The sequence below is a fragment of the Pezoporus occidentalis genome, unplaced genomic scaffold (genome assembly GCF_034315485.1).
Source record: "Pezoporus occidentalis ecotype Australia unplaced genomic scaffold, CSIRO_AGI_Poc_V1 ctg39, whole genome shotgun sequence".
Taxonomy (NCBI): Eukaryota; Metazoa; Chordata; class Aves; order Psittaciformes; family Psittacidae; genus Pezoporus; species Pezoporus occidentalis.
The window spans coordinates 3,045,938-3,063,506 of record NW_026915713.1 but is presented as its reverse complement, the minus strand read 5'-3'; the positions used below and the strand labels follow the sequence as shown (position 1 = coordinate 3,063,506).

General features: G+C 36.1%; 1 protein-coding gene across 1 annotated transcript in view; it reads right to left on the bottom strand.

The window, feature by feature from the left end:
* The window catches only part of LOC134170808 (uncharacterized), a 108,177-nt gene that overhangs the window by 29,888 nt on the left and 60,720 nt on the right, over positions 1–17,569 (bottom strand). Inside the window, exons 13-15 of the mRNA XM_062632539.1 lie at positions 17,088–17,138; positions 16,472–16,522; positions 8,452–8,481 (exon numbers count right to left, since the gene is read on the bottom strand). Of these exons, the coding sequence (XP_062488523.1) occupies positions 8,452–8,481; positions 16,472–16,522; positions 17,088–17,138 (132 nt within the window). The remainder of the gene's footprint in view (positions 1–8,451; positions 8,482–16,471; positions 16,523–17,087; positions 17,139–17,569) is intronic.

Here is a 17,569-nt window from a genome sequence, read left to right as displayed (position 1 = left end):
TGGCTGACTGAGCAGCTGGCAGACTGTGGAAAAAAAGCAGTCTAATGAGCATATGTCAAAAAAAATGACTCCTCACAAAACAGATCAGCTGCAGCAAGCTTCCAATAAAGAGAATGGCCTGTGCTCACCCTGACCCTTGCTCTATGGTAGAAAATTGACTTGACAGTGTATGGCCAATAGATGGATGGGTCATAGAAAGCAAGCAAGAAGAATGTGATGGTGGGGGTTAATAGAGGAACTTGTATAATTAAAGTGCATGCTGTGCAAGACTTGTCCTTAAAGGTTCTCTTAATTCCCTACAGTATTCATTTTACATTTCTGGTTTACCTTAAACCTACTGCTTTCCAGGTTATCTGTAGAGGTTTCCATACATTCATGGAGTATTATTCCACATTAACATGGCAGGTATGGAATACTAAGCGATTTATCTAAGGCTATCTGAAAGGTTTGCAGGGAAGCAGAGAACTTGAGGTTCCAGGTAGTGCTCTCACTCTTATTCGTTAGCAGGGAGTGCTCATCTAGGTCTGTGCAGCACCACAGACTTCCTTGGACCACTGTTTCAATGGGAGTCTTGTGACTAATGATGATAATAGGGTAAATGGTTAAGGCAAACCTTCCTAAAATGCCATGGTTCTCCATTATATTAATGAATAACCACTGATATCAGAGCCTGCAGGGTATTCACTTGCAACAGGCTGATGTTTCTATCTTTGCTTTCCACCAAAAATCTGTCAAGCTGCTCTCACAGTTTCTTCTGCTTTTTTTCCATTACCAGAGTAACCTGGTCCAAGATATATGCTTTCGTACGGTTAGCATGTTTATGTCTTTTCTGTTTGGCTTGCCTTATACCTCGGGGCTGTGTAGTGAAGAATGAGCTGACTCTTGGGTTTGGGGGATTTTGCTGTTGTTGTCTAGAGCAACTTGTTTTTTAAAACTTATTTTTAACTGGTAATTCAAGAGTATTTTATACAAACTGGGGGAAAAAAAGGGATATTTCAGAAAGACAAGGAAAGGGAGAAACTTAATATGGCATAAATGTGGTAAAAGTAGGAAAGAAGTACAGACATTTCTGATATTTTTAAATGATTTTTAATGAGAGGAATTGGTTCGAGTTGAGTCTGAGATGCATGCCTGTAGGGAGCATCAGTAATGATTCCAATCCTTCTCTATTTCCCAGTTTGTCTGTTAAACAATAGAAATGCACTGGGAAATGTAAGTCTTGTTGAAACAGCAATCTTGTACGATTACACTGAAAGCTAATGTCTTTAAGGTACTACAAGTTTTAAAATCCCAGGAGGACAAATCTTCCATCGATGGAGCTGGAAAGAATGAAATTTCAGTCAAATGTAGATGAGGTACATGTGCTGCATTAATGTATTCAGCTTTAGGCATGTGTGGCGAAAGACCTGAAGAGCTTCCTCTCAATATCATCCTCAGCTTCTGGCGTTCTCATGTGCTCTTCCCTGAAATTGTGGGATGGGAACATACAGATGAGGGACAATATGCTTAAAAAGCTTTCACTTTTAGAAATATCAGTTTTACATTTGCATATAGCTAAGGCAAAACATAGCCAAGCTCAGGCCATGCTTTATTGCAACACAAATTATTGACTCATAAAGGGTAACTGAGCGATATCTGGCAGACTGAGGTATGTTGGATGTTAAAGTGATGGCTTTTTTTTTGAGCAGAAATAGTGTGTTCACCATTCTATATAAATTGAAGCCAAAATAAACACCTCTTGCAGATATTAATATTCATTAATATTTGAATCTTTATTTCATAATGCCTGTTATTTGCAAAAGGTTCCAGAATCAATGCAAATACCTCAAATATAAACTCCTTTGTTGAGCTCTTTTTTAACTATGACTGGATTTGTAAAAGCATAATCATGGCTGAGTAGATATTTACATATATTATTAAATAAATGTAAAAGAATTGCCAGTGAGACAAGAATACCCTGGAATACCTGGAATTCCATCCCCATCTCTTGAAATATGTAAGACCAGGTTGGATGGGGCTTTGAGCAATCTGGTCTTGTGATGGGTGTCCCCTGGCTGTGGCAGGGGGATTGGAACTAGATGATCTTTAATGTCCCTTCTAACAGTAACTATTCTGTGATTCTACAAAGAATAAGATGACCTTATGAAAGTCTAGAAAATAAGATTTTTGGAGAAAAGATTAGTTGATATTAGGGGTGAATAACAGTAAAAAATAATTAGTTTTGAAAAGATGGACTTTTAACAGTGTGCTACTGAAATTAATATGGTGATTAAAGGAGAGGGTTAAAGATTAGCTTCTACAGAACATCCTAAACCATCATCATTCTTCATGAAATGCTGCTGATCACTGGTTTTGCTTTAATTGCAATGTTATAAGAGCACATTTCTGAAAGTGATGTCTGCACAGATAAAAAAAGAAATGTAGATTATCACCAGAAAAACTGTTCATTCTGGAATTTCATTTGAATAGAACACCTCTGAGCATTCATTTGCAGACATCTTTACTCAGAGCAATAAAGTAATAGTTTATCCCATGGGGAAATTTTTAGTCAATTAACCATGTGTTATATGGATATCCAGGTGTTTAAGCATATTATGCTGATTGACAGGTGAGAGTGTTGCTGACATTATGCCAATATACATGTATTATACCTAATTTACGGTAGCAACAGAGGCCACCAATTACAGAGATTACTTTTTCTACAGAAATCACAGCTGTTTCATAATCATTAAAATACTAGTTTAACTGTCTCCATGTATTGGTAACAGGGGCTGAATAAATTATTGTTATACTTTAAGGCAAGTAAGAATGATTAACACAAGTTGTAATCATACCTGCAATTGAAATGCTATGCTAGGTCTATCAGTATGAATTATTTTGCAGGTTTGTTGTTACATAAGGTACAAAAAAGGTATAATCTCAATTTTACCTTGAATGGATTACAAAGGTGTAACCAGTGACAAGGTTTAGATAAAATATTTTGAGAATAAAATGCATACAGAATAAATTTGTGGGTATTTAAAGAAAAAAAAAACAACACTGATGCAAGTTAGCATCATTATTTTTATGTGCCTTAACCAAACCTAAACTGTGTTCCTTGTTATAGTCAAGTCAGAAATATAGTTATATCCATGGGGCAATTCTTTTTATTCTGACAGATATGTGAAACAGTTGAAACACTCTCTGCAGATGCTTATTTCTCTCCATTAACTCTAAAGTGAAATTAGGGTGAATAGCTTTTATGTAGCTGATTAATTTTAGACATCTATGCTTGCTTGAGTTAAAGTTTCTTAATGATTAAATTTATCTGAGGATCTAAAAGTTCTTTAAATTTATGAATGCAGTGAAAAATCTTCAGCCCACTGCGCTCATCATTCCTTTGCCTGCTTTCTATTTATATTGAGTGGGTACTTTGAAGGGCATGTTCTGGTCATGTCTTATCCTAACTGAAATATCTGCAACATGGAAAGTACATGAGCCTGGTCCCTCAAGATCTGGCCATCACTTAACAAAGGTTGTACAGACCAGTAAGTCTCTCATAACCCTGCAAAATGAACATAAATTATTTATAACCCCCAAGATAGCTGAGATGAGGTGAACAGAGGTCAAGCAAATTTCAGCTAAATGATGCAGACTTTTCAAAGCATCTTCCACATTTCATTCAAATGCTCCAGCTATCATTATTCCTTGAAAATGCCAAGGTTTTGTTGCTTCACCTTGGGAAGTCAAATACTAATGTATGGCCAGTCATCTATTAAACGAAAAAAATCTTCAGGTAGGACCGGATTAACACCGAGTTACACCTTGTGTGTAGTTTAAGGCTCCTATGAAGCGTTCTTCAGTAAACCAATGTTGTTTAGTTCTTAATCTGGTTCAGGAAGGAATGTTAACTACTGGCTTGAAGATCTTTTGAGCTCCATCTTGTGGCTAATTCAGTAATTTTAACCTCTTGAGAGAGATGCCTATCCTAACTGTAGTCAAAATAGCACTGCTAGTTTAACATCATATTAGCATGTGACTGGTTTTATTATCTTCCCATAGATAATACAGTATTTTTGACACCGTTTTAAGAACATGCTCTTCTACTTTTTTTTTTGTCCCCTACCTTTTTTTTTTTTTTCTTTTTAGGAGTACACATTCTGTTAGCAGGCTGTGTTATACAGTTTGTAGTTCTAGAATTAGGCATATTAGAAAACTACCTGTGAAAGTGTGGTTCATGTTGCACTGGTGGTACTCACAGATGAGAGCAGAAATCCCACCCTGATATGACCATTTCCTCTATGAATAAGAAGGCTGTCTTCCAGTTTTCTGGTCAACTCCAAAGCTAAGCAGTTCTGAAATGCACTACTGACCAGTTCTTTTTTACTTTGGAAAGCATCTTGATTTTTATATACATTGACAAAGGACATTGCTGTGCCTTGGCCAGTTTATACCATACTCTGTATGCATAGCAGCAGTTGACAAACAATGGATAGGGTATTATTACCAGGAGTAATTGAAAGAAATTGTCCTTTACTGGATTGGCAAAAATATGTAGTTTGGAGCTGGAATGTACATGCCTTACCCATTTTCTGCATTTTTTGATATTAGCTACACTCAGACTATATGCAGTGTTTTACACCATAATGTGTTTATTAGGAAAAGGTTAAAACATGATCCTTCATACCTTCCTGTGAAATTACTGCCAATGAAACTTGTCAGATGAATGTGGTTTTTTTTTTAAACTATTAAATGAATTGAAGGGCAAACTGCCAGAGTGATAATGCTGAAAATCAGAACGGGAGACATGTTAGCAACAGGCAACTCTCTTCTGCATCCAACTAGCTTACAAGTACTCATAACATCTAACTCTATGTAGTTTATATAGGAGATGGGACTCCCAAAAGACAACTATCCTGAATTAGAGGTGGATTCCGACTTGCCCCCAGAAGCAAGACAAGATTTCTCTCTCTGCAGGAAGCCTGGAGAAACCAACTTCCTGACAACTGAGGTTCACAATTCACTTTAAACAATGGGACTGTTATTACACATATGCATGTGAGTGCACAACCCACAAGGATTCTGCGATGGTTAAATGGGTTCATTAGAATCACAGAAGCAAAGAATCTTAAGGCAAGCTGACATGGAGAGAGAATTTACTAAGGGTGCTTGCTTGACATCCCTATCTTAGTCCATGCCCTCTTTAGTCAGATATCAATAAGGTAAAAGAACTGTGAACTGAAATGAGATATTCCATTTTATGCAGAACTAAGAAATCTTGAAATTGGCTTTAATCTGGCTACCTTTCACACAAAGAGTTTTTGAAGCTCTCTGGAATTATGAAATATTACTGAAATACAAAAATAGTGGTTTGATTTAAAAAATATTAAAATTCCTTTTGTTTCAAGAGGGCACTTGAAACTGAAAAAGTGCTGATTTTTTTTTTTTTTTTTTTTTACAGCTCTATTTATTGTTTTTTGGAGATGCCCTGAGGCTGATGGGCTTTGTCACAAATCACCAGTGCAGGTGAGTATTGTAATTCACTCGAATCCCTGATTGCAGCACTTTGAATTATGAGCAAGGGTTAAAAATTTTCATGTTCTGGTAGCCAGATTTGCTCTTGGGGATTTTAGGAACTACCTTACTCAAGCAAAAAATTGCTGCCTCTTGACCTTTAGGAATTGCTAACTGTTTATACATTTCTATGACATGGCCTCTCTCTCACACACATTGAAAGAAGTCATAACAGATGCTGGAAGCTGAAGCTTTGGTCACAAAGTCTTAGGACTTCAGTCACAATGTCTTAGAGAGCTAACCTTTTAAATAGAAAGGATTAATATGTAAATTTCATGTATAAATTGTGCCTTAAGGTTCCTGTTAGTATCACTGGTATTTGGTGAATCACTGAAGTACATAAGATTTCTTCACTTTAATATTGTTCTTTCTTTGTCTTTCAAACTCCTCTATGTCTGATTTGGGCTATGTACAGAATGCACCATTGATAGAAAATGACATTCCATCTTCTCTTTCTGTGATGGCTTGTCACTGTATTGCTCATTATTGGTTTTCTAGAGGAGGGGTGTGTATTGGAAAAAGAATAATTGGAGAAGCTTCGCATACAGTACAGTCCCTATATGCTCTGTTTATGGTGATTCGCATGAGAAATGGTAAAGTGGTATCTGAACTATGCATCCTATTACTGCAATATATTTTGGATAATGAGCCAGTCAGTTTGGAGCTCTCGTTGGCTACTTCTATTACTTTTGCAACTGGGCAAAAATACTGTATCCCTAAGCAAAACCAGCAAACATCATTGCCTTTTTTTCTTGCCAGTCAGAGGAATAGACATGCACCCTGGAGCAATTTTTATCGTAACAGAATAAGCAGAAATAAATAAAACCTGATCATAATAGAAATTAGGTAATAATAAGCAATACTTTCCATGTTAGGCCTGCAGAGAGTATGAAGCTAGCTAAAACATGGCATGTTCATGGTTTTGGAGGAGGCTTTGTTACTTCTCTCCATTTGTCCAGTTTCGTATATATCTACTGAAGACAGGAACATCTCTGAATTAATTTTCCTTAGTGGAAAATTTCATTTGACTAACATGGTTTTCACTAGAATCACTACTTCCTCTGCTGACAATGTAGTTTATGATATCAGAAAACCAGAGGGAGGTTTACTTCCAAAATAAATAAAATTATGATGTCTTAAGAATGGCCAAAGCTGACTTTCAGGCTGCACCTCCATGTTTCTGTGGAGTAGTTGGTGATGATCTCAAGATGAGGTACACCCTGCCCTGAGCCAGGTGCTTGAAAGTATCCTACGTATACTTGTTGGTAAATCTTTCCAACAAAATCAGAAATCAGAGGAAAATATTATTTTGGTTTTTGCAGAAAATATATAAGAAAATGTAATGGAAAAATTGATCCAACTTCAAAGCATGCACATTAAAGACTAATATTTTAATCAATTTTGTTAGGGAAGATTATTGTTAAGGAGGAAAAAAATCCTAACCCATGAAAAGAAATGAACCAAGCAGTAGGTATTTCAAACAAATTCCCTTGATGTTCTTCTGTAAATGAATGCACCCATAACCTGTGTGAAGCCTGACTAAAGTAGCACCTTTAACAATTACCTCACTCCTTTCTTTCCATTAAGGATGTAACAGTCCATGTGATAAATTGAAGGCTGTGAACACAGAAGGCATTTTGATGTCTGAAAACCACTGGCTCTAAGTGCACTTGCCAGTTTTCTTATTCTCCCTGCTTTGTGTGCTACCTTTCATGCCTCAGTTGCTGTAAATTAATCTTTGGACAAAATATCCTTCCTGATCCCTATTAAGCATGGCTGGTTTTGATAATACAAATGAACTTTATTATTCAGTTAAACACATGAAATGAAATTTTGGCTCCAGTGGAGTGAATGGGAATTTTGCCACTAACATCAGCACAGCCAAGATTTCACTCATGAACTGTTAAAACAGTTGAGATTATAAATTTTTTCCAGTTCAGTTAACAACTCTATAGTAGGGATAATGGAAAAAATAATAAATTATAAGAATGGGAAACATCTTCATGTATAGACAGTAAAGGCTGGCTCCATTGTTCAACTGTGTGAATCACAGAATTTCCAAATCTTTTTGAAATAAGAAGAGACACTTAGTCCTCCTTAGTCCCCCCATCAATAAACTTCAGAAATAAAGAGACATCTTTTTTCCTCACTTACTCAATGCTGAATATGAAATAATCCCCTGAAACCTATGGAAAATTTCTGGAAACATTCCCAGTTTAGTGAACAAGGTATGGCTTATTAAAAAAAAAATAAATCAATAAAGTTGAATAGATTAAAGAAAAATGCCTTAATGCCAATATTTCATTATTTTTGGTTTTGAAATAAAATTGACAAATTACAAAAAAGTTTCAACTCAGCAAGTCTGATTCTATATATATATATATTTAGGGCCTGATAAATACAGTATATTTTTCTTTAAGCATATTAAGTAATGTTTTATATTCTGATTCTGGGCAATTTTTCCTACTAATCTGTTAAAATACCAAAGAAAGACTTCAGCAAAGATTACGTGCATCCTCCATACATATCTGAAAGGAGGAAATTAAATGCGCCTAGGAAAGGGTCTTCTGCAAAGAACTAACAGCCAGGTCAGCATACACGGTGCACTGCCAGTTTTGTTCTCTGACAAATCCTAACATGGTAACAAAGAGCTTTCATTTTCTTCCCAGTCAGAAAGATGAAGTGTCTGATACTGGGCTGTGTTGGCCTGTGGTAAAAAGGAGCTAACAATACTGGAAATGACAACTGTGTTATCACAGTAGGAGTAGATAAAACTGGCTGATGGTAGCACATGAGGTGGTGTATGTCATCACAATTGTATCACTGAATAAAAGAAGCATTTCTCGCAGCAGTCACAGCCTGAAAGACACTTCAGTCAAGGGAAAATAATTGATTTACCTTTCTTCTCCCCATCCTTTTTCACAGCAGCTGAAACAGAAACAAAAATACTGTATTTTCACAATTGAAGTTAATAATATGTAATATCAGTGAAAATAATTCAAACACGCAGACATATATAGCGTGCATGTCACAAACCATACATAATTATGCAATATAGAAATAGATCTCTTTGCCAGATGAAGAAACGGATAATCAGAAAGATGAAGTGTTTTCTCACAGACACCTGGCTCTGCTGTTCATGAGAGAAAAATCCAGCTTTCTATATTCTCATACTTCTTTAGTCACAAAGTCATTTTTCATCCCAGACACTAATACTGGGAAATAGAGGCACAGAGTGAATATTTCAAAATCAATAATTTGAATGGGAAGGCATGAAGGTGTAAGGAGAGTTCAGAGGAAGTCTATGAAGATCCTTTGTTTAAGAGAAATATGTGCTTTTTTGCTATTAAAGCTTGTGGTGGTAAACAGATGAGTAAAAAAAACACCTGACATCATGTTCAGGTTTCTAAGCCTTTACCTAACATGAGGATTTACAAGACCTGATTATGCTGCGATCCCATCTGCAAATCCTACAGCATAAGTTTTGTGGAAAGGAAGATTGAAAAGAGACCAGAAGGAAACTGCTGCTTTAAACTTTAACCCCAGTTTAAATAACAGGGAATTATTTCCCCAGAGAAAGCTGTGCTGTGTGAGCAGTATTCAAAATCTGGAGACAAAATATAAGTCCCCCAAAAGCCATCTTGGGATTCCAAGCAAATAGTGCATGTATCTACAGTGGGTACTGAGGTATCTAAAGTGGGAGAATCACCTGCGAGAATGAAAATAAAGTTTTAGTATCTCAGGAATGTGCCCAGCAGTAGAAAAAAGTTTTCTTGCCTAGACTTAGTGGTACCAGATAAGGTTTCCAGGATACGGCCCTCCGCTTTCCTAGGTGATATTGCATAGCAAAGCTGTGAAGCATGCCATTCGCAAAACTGTCATTACTACAGATTTAGTACTTTTTCCTCCAAGAAGCTGCTATAGAACCCTCCATGGTTTTAGAAAGGCATGCTTACACTGTCACTTTAAGTGTGCTAGAGGGACCCCCAAATCAGCAGAAACCCCAAATGTCAAGACTGGATAGGGCTTATAAGCAAACATGCAAATGCACCCCTGTGCTTCTGATTTCTGTCCTGCCATCTTATGGGATGTGCCTCACCATGGTTCTGGGCCTGAGGCAAGCACAAGCAGAGCAAAGTCCTTTCTGGCCTGCAACTCCTCTTACATCTATCCAATGTCTATGATTATCCTATTATAACCTCTTGTGACATCTGTTTGAAATTTCACCTTGGCCACACTTTTTCTGAGGGAATATATTGTAAATACTCAACAAATCTTAAAAGACAGAGAAACCTTCTTCTGACTACTGTTGCCAATAGCATTGTTCTGATCAAATCCTGATAGCCAAACTTAAGATGACAGGGAATAAATGAAAAAGAGCCATCCTCTTTTCTACTGCTGGGCACATTCTTGAGATACTAAAATGCCATCCTTTACATTGCTCTTTCAGAAGCAGAGCAATATATCTAAAGTGCAGCAAAAAGATGTATAGATTACCCAAAGAATTTGGTCTACAACTGATCAAGAGCCAGATTACCTTCTGAGAACAAATGTGGTTAATATATTGTAGCTGGGAAGGAAAGGACATGAAATAAAGTAGAATGATGAACTAGAAAACGTGATGCTCTGATATGAGAGATGCTCTTGGCTGTGGTTTTTTTTTTTTTTTACCTTGATTATTTGGAGAAAGAGCAAATTCTTAAGTCAACTATTTATTTTATTTTTTGCACTGTACTGATGAGGGGTATCATCTTATCCTTGAATTAGAATTTTCTATCTACAAACCTGTTCAAAGAGGACTGTGTTAATGGCCTTAAATCACAGTCTTCGTTTCCTAGCACTACCCAAATCCAGTTGTACACTTCCATTTAATATAGATATGGTACAAAGCAAAATATGCACATCAAGGATACATATCACATTTTCAAGGATCATGAATCCAGATTGACAACTGCTCCAGAAACTGGAAGTGAGCACCATCATGCTTTATGTTTCGGGAATGGTAGAAAAAATTGTTCTGAACCATGATGGACCTTGTTCAAAGTAATAAGTATTTTTATGGGGGGGGGGATCAGTTTCAGGATGGTTCTGTTGTTTTTAACTTTTATCAGAAACTTGAAACTAGATCACCAGAAGTTCTTTAATCCCATAGACAGTGATGATTCTGAGGGACCTTTTTTTTTTTTTTAACTATTCAGCAAACAGGAACATTTCTGAAATATTGAAAATAATTAGAAAAGACCAAAAATCTTGAAAACACTGTTTCCTATTCAACAATAGCCCGTTCCATGTAGCTTTGTGATGTAGCAGGAGCCAGGAACAGATATTTAGTCTGAATATTGCCAAATAAGTGATTTCTTCCAGAAATTCTCCTGTTATTTTTCTTATAACAAGCAATTAGTTCCATCCTGACACATGAAATTTAACTCCCTTTCTAAACTTACAATAATTAATTATGAAAATTTGAACTATGAAAACTGCCATTTTGTATAGATATCCAGTTCCTCTGTGGTGTTTTTGAAGATCCATTGACTTAGATTTGTGATCTTCAATTTTATCACGGTCAGACTAATTAATCTAAAAGGTAATCTGTATTTTTCCTATTTGCCTTTCTGTGAGACATTTGTTGTGCTTTCCTAGCCCACTCTAGCACTTACATGATAAGTAACCTTTGTCAACAACACTCCAGACAAGGTGCATCTTTGATTTGTGCAATGGTGTTTTTCCTAATACATCTACATATGGAAGAAAGTTCTTCACTGGCTTGTCTGCATTAGTATTGAAGTCTTTTCCTAAATTTACATGCTTAATTTAGAGATAAATTCTTCTTTAATATTTTCCCTCCAGTATATATTACATCTATTGACATTAAATTTTCTTTGCCATCACGCTGTCCATTCACCTTGTAAATTCAGTGTATCGCAGCCCCTTCTGATCCTGAATTCTTTAACTATGTCATATGAAAATTTCATTACATTTCTATTTCTATCTTTGCCTGTTAATTAAGGAATATAACATGAATCCAGACATGGAATCATAAGCAATTCTGTAAACTGGTTGCAAGATTTAAACGAATCAATTACTTTCTGCTTCCTAATCAGATATTTATTTCCTTAAATACTGTTCCTCTTAGGCAGCAGCAATTTAGTTTCTGCAGTAATTCCTATACTGCAACTTCCCAAAGACCTATTTAAACCATCCCACAAATGCTGTGCTTATTACTCTATTAAAATATTTAAAACACTATTAGTAAGATATAATTTCCTTTTGCAGATACCATGCAGGCTATATCTCTGTGATGTGATTTTCCAGATACTTTTGTTCTGATTTTAATTATGACTTCACCACTTTTCTGACTCAATTTAAAATCTCTGAATAACCCTGATGTAATTTAACATATAGTATTTACCCTGACACACTTTGAGAATAGTTGATTTGGCTGAAGTTGGCGGAAGTTTTGCTTATGTTAATTTGGTTATAGACATGTAAGTTGCAGTCAAACAAGGTCAAATGCAGGCTCATTCACTGCTTCAGGTACTCTGTGATAACTGTTCACATATATGCATACTTCTAAGCTGAAGTGAAAACCACCTCATGTAGAGAGCTAGAGCAAAGCAGCTGGCATTCACTAAGTTGATACTGTCTTTGCCCATCTCACCATAAATTGTCCATCTGTTCATAGCCTGAGAAGTAGGTAATGGTTTAAAATATTTAAGAACTGTATAAAGTGCTGCATCTTTCTCAGGTCTTCCTAACAAATATTTTATATCTGTTCCAGTCTTTCTGAGTTTAGGATTTCTCCTATCCATGTCAAGAAAAATTTTAATCATGTCAAGAAGCCACAGATAAAAGAACCAGTATACTTAACAAGAGAGAGAAATTAGCCTTTAAATTTGTTGGCTCATCTGTGTTTAGAATTATTCCCATTCATTGGCAGGAAACACCTTTCTTACCCCTTTCATCCTTTGGGCCAGGTTTTAATGAGCAGGCTTGGAGAAATAAATTCTTATTCAATTATCTTGATGCATTTTATTATTAGTGGTCAAGGAAGATGTTGCAGTCAAATTAGCAACCTAGCTATCCTTTTTATCCTAATTTGTAAGAAATAGCTGCCAGACCTAGTAATTCATTAGATAACCCCCAAAAAAATTTTACAGTGTTTTCATTACCAGCAATGCCTTAATGAGAATACACAAACACATTATCTAGAATTAAAGCAATACAAGTGTGCAAGCTCTGCTTCAGATTATCAGGATTCACACTGCATGGTTTATCAGGCCCCCTGTGAAGTCACTGGATAGAGGTGGTAAGAGGGTGGATACTGAGCTAGTCACCTTTCTGTGTGGAGTCAGGTCCAGCCTATCGTCAACAACTAAGTCATACTGACTACTGGCAGAAAACTGACTTCTCCCATCCCTGTTTGAGTCCTTGATACCTAAAATGTATGAGGATTAATCCAAGCACAATCCCAAGGACAGGCACAAATCTCTGAAAATATCACAAAAGGCCAGCGAGTGGGGTAGAGCCACTCAGGGATCTGATCTCTCTGCTGCATCAGGGGGTGCAAATCTCTCTCTGACAATCTCACTTTTCAGAGAGAGTTCCCGAAGTACAAAATGTTTTTTGAGAGGGACAGTTTTTCCCTAGATCTGTGTAAAGAAAAGTGCATTTGGCAGTTAACCAGAGGGAGCCTGACTATGTCAGCTGTGGAGAAGCACATTGTCTCAATCAGAGAGAATCCTGGTTTCTGATCTAAAATACTGTGTGAAACAATACTGTGCAACAAGAATTTTGATTTATTGTGTAAGCATATATAAATAAAAAGTTCTAAATATGCACTTAGAGGACTTTTCAGACTGCTGTTATAGAGATCTGGGAGTCCCAGCATGTAACAGTCCCTACCTCCAGGAAATACCTTAAGTGTCAGCAGACATTCATTTACAAACCTGTTTTGACTATTGAATGTGTATTTCCACATATATATGCAGATGCTACTTATTCAGCTTGAACGTTTTCCTTTAAAAAATATATATAAAAAATCAAACCATAAGGACAGAGTTACACTTCATAGTTTTCTGTAAAACATGCTTCATCTTTAACTTATATAAACTGCTTTCTGGAATGAAAATCTTATCTTTTATAGAATGGTATTCATTCATATTACATGTGTTATGTTTGTTCTTTTTATCTTGTTTTCTAATGTTTATTGAAGATTTTTCACAAAGGAGTGCTAACTCACAATAGGAATTTTATAACTCCCACTATGACTCAGTCTTGGTATTTATGTATCTGTCATTATCTTAGTGTCTGACTTTTAGAGCTCTGATGCTTTCTTGAAGTATTTCTTATTGACAGTGTTCAGCAATAATATTCTGTAATGGACAGACTGTTTGAACAGGCTGATACTGCAATTTTTATACACCTATTATATCTACCTTACATTTAGCCTCTCTATTATTTAAGATTTTCTATTGCAATTCTATATCCAGCTTGTATGGATTTGACTTTCACATTTCAAAAATATTGTCTTAACAAAGGGGTTACACAGTGGCCACTTCTAGAAATGCAATTTACAATGGATTTGACAGATCTCTGTAAAATGGCATGTCCTAATCAAATCACTGCTGTTTCTTAAGGTGTGTTTTGGTTGGATAGTTCATACTGAGTTGCCCACTAAAAAAGCTTCCTGTGTACTCTCAGTTGGTTAAAAAAAAAGTAGAACCAGTGCTTATAAACGTGACCTCCTGCTTGCGCTTCTTTACAGGGCAACAGCCACAAAATGTCTGGAGCACTTTTCCCTACAGAGGCTTTTCTCAAACTGTCTGCCTGATCTATGCACCATGTCACTTAACATTGTTAAAAAAAAGAAGTTTAGTGAAGCACAGCATCCCACACGGATGCTTAAAGCCACTTTATGCATTGGGACTACACGCTTCTGACAAAATGTCAATGTCTTGTCATACATATTCAGTGTCACTGAGTTAGTTGTATTTGCTTTTGGATGTGCTGCATTTCTATGAATCCCATCAGCTAAGAAATGGCATATGAACATCTGTCACATGGAACAGAAAAGACAAAACCAATTTTTAAAAACCTGCAGCCACTAAGCTGAACTGCCTTCAAAGTGAGCTTGTGTAACACTTGCTGTGTCATGGACATCTATGACTAGAAAATGATGGAATCCTTTTGCAAACCCTAAGGTGGCGTCACTATACCCATGTATGCAAACTGAGACCTTCCCACTCAAGTTGTACTTTTCTGTTGCAGTCTTGCTCAAGGGGCCTTGAAAGATCTGCAGTCCTGCTGTGAACAGTTACTTTACAGATCTAAGATATACAGGACTTAAAAAAAGCCAGTTGGCCTGATTGTGTGTCTCACAACATCTAATCCAAACATTCTAAGCTCTTATAGAGCCAGCTAGAGTAAAAAAGAAATGCTTTCACTGCTGTGGGATATGAGTTGCTCTCAGTGAGCTTATGCAAGGCATCGAGTACATCCACAGGAGACATGCAAGGCTGTGCGCCAGCCACTAGGAAAAAGAGGAGAGAGTAGTGAGCATCTCATGTGGGAAGCTGGTAAAGGCTGTGCAGACTCAGCATAGTCACCTCTAAATTATGGCATTGCTTATCCAAATATCCTGCTGCTACTATAAAACTCCATCAGTTCTAGTTCAGACTTCATCCAAGCCATTAATTCTTTATCAGAATAATCACAGGTGTCTCTAATGTAATCTTGTACTTCAGTGGAGTTAAAGTCAGCATACTGCAGTAAACATTCAGATCTTGGGTTTTGTGTCTTGAAAAGCAGGAACTATAAGACTGTGAGAAGACACAACACAGTACTCCCTGTTGACTAAAGTAAACTGAAAAAAATGGTACAGTAATAGGTCCCTAGTTTTCTAATGTCCGTGATCTTGGGCTGGCAGCCCAGGTTCATCTATTTTGACTACATCAAAGAGTTTCAGGCTGTTTAAGCCCTATTTACTTTTGTAACACTAACAAAGCATTCTCTTTGCTTCAGAATGGTACAACTGCGCAAAGTAATAGCGGATTTCTCCTATTCTGCTGTATACTATCTCCATACACTACTGAAAAAACTGCACTTAAAAATTTGCAAATATTACCTTTCAGAACTTTGTCAGAGAAAATGTTGCCTCATTATTTCCAGTGATCCTTAGGGCAAATCTAAAGATAGGGGGTATAATTGTCTGAAGTATTTTCTAAACCGACTTGAAGTTTTTAACATTGACTACTATATTCCCATGACTCAGCTGACTGTTATTAGTTAGCAAGTTATTACATTTTCTTACTCATGTTAAATTATTTACACATTCAACCCGAGAGACTGCTTTTTGTTGAGCAAGTGCTGTTTAATCAATATGCAAATAGTGTCAAAGTAAAACTAAGTTTTGTTTGAATTTAGTTGATATGAATAAATAAACATGAAAGTAGTTGGGTAATTATAATTACAGTTTTATCATTTCCTAAAAAATGCCTAGTATTTGACAGGTATTACAAATTGTAATTGATTTTTATTTGATGGCTACTGCTAATGTTTCTTCTAATGAAGAAACACCAAAGCACAATCAAACAATGTGTTATAGAAGAAAATTAAAATTCAATCTGACATGACAACTTTAAATAGAATAAATGACTCAAAAATTAAGATTAAAAAAATAAGTTCTCATAACTTTGGGGTCTATAAAGTTCTATTGTTACAACTTGCTTGTTTAGCCCCAAATGTATCTCTCATTTATCAGCCAGGTAAAAAGAATGTCCAGCAGAAAAGGATGCCATTCAATGATATTTATGTATGGCTAAGTGAAGAAACTAGGATTTCATTTGGGAATACTTGCACAATGGACTTATTTTCTCAACTGTATCTTATGATAAGGCTCAGCACAACTTGGAATTGTTACCTTTTTCTTTAGCCATAGTTGAAGCCTTCATTTCTTTTCCTTTTGAAGAGTCTGGAAGAGATATCCAACACAAAAAAGGAAGCAGAAAATAAGTAGCATAAGTATACACTGTGCCCAATATAAGAAACATGCATAACACCAGATCAACCAAATACGCAAAACAGGTAAGTGTTAAGAATTAGAATTTCTGTTTAATAAGAACCTCAGCTAAAGATTTGAAAGCAAACCAAAAAAATTCCTACTATATTACCTGACAAAGTTTCTGCAATTCAAATTATGCATTCATTCCCGTGCAGCCTATCATTTCAGCTTGTCATGTGTATTCAGCAACGGCTCTGTTACTAATTCACTCAGAATAGACTAGCATTCCCACTGTAATATTGGTTGTGCAGGTCAGAGTGTTTAAAGAACACCACGGAAGGCTTATGATTTTAGTATTTCTGATTCATGTCAGACACTGCTCCTTTCAATATTTCAGGTTTATTAAGTGAGTAGAAGCTAGGTTTAGTTCCTTTTCACCAAAAGCTTGTAATTCAAAATATATCAAAACTGCACCAGCAGGTCCTTTCATGAGGACAACTGGTTATTTCCCAGCCACATAATGATAAGACATTACCCTTTTCCTTTAATGCTGCTGGAGGCTTCACATCTTTTCTTTTACCAGTCTCTGGAAAGAAACATTTAACATTTATCACAAGTCAGGTTAGAGAAATAAGATGACACTTGAAAAGAAAACAAGTCAAACAATTTGATATGTAGAGAGCAAAAAGGATGTGATAATTAAATGGATTTAACAGCACGGAAATAAAGAACAGGGCAAAACAACAAGGTCATTCATTCATCTTTTTAGACTTGGATATGCAAAATAATAATTCTTCAATATGTCATTAATTTCTTCACATTTTGAGGAAATCATTAATCTGTCTTTTAAGTGGGAAATGAAGAATAATAACTTACAAAGAGGAAAGCAATTCTATACAGCAGTTGGCATCAAAAGATTTTTCTTTTGCTGAACCCAAAGAAAAAAATAATCCACACTGATATAATTGAAATATTAGGAACACTATTTTTGAAAGCCAGAGGCTGCTGATAAAGTGA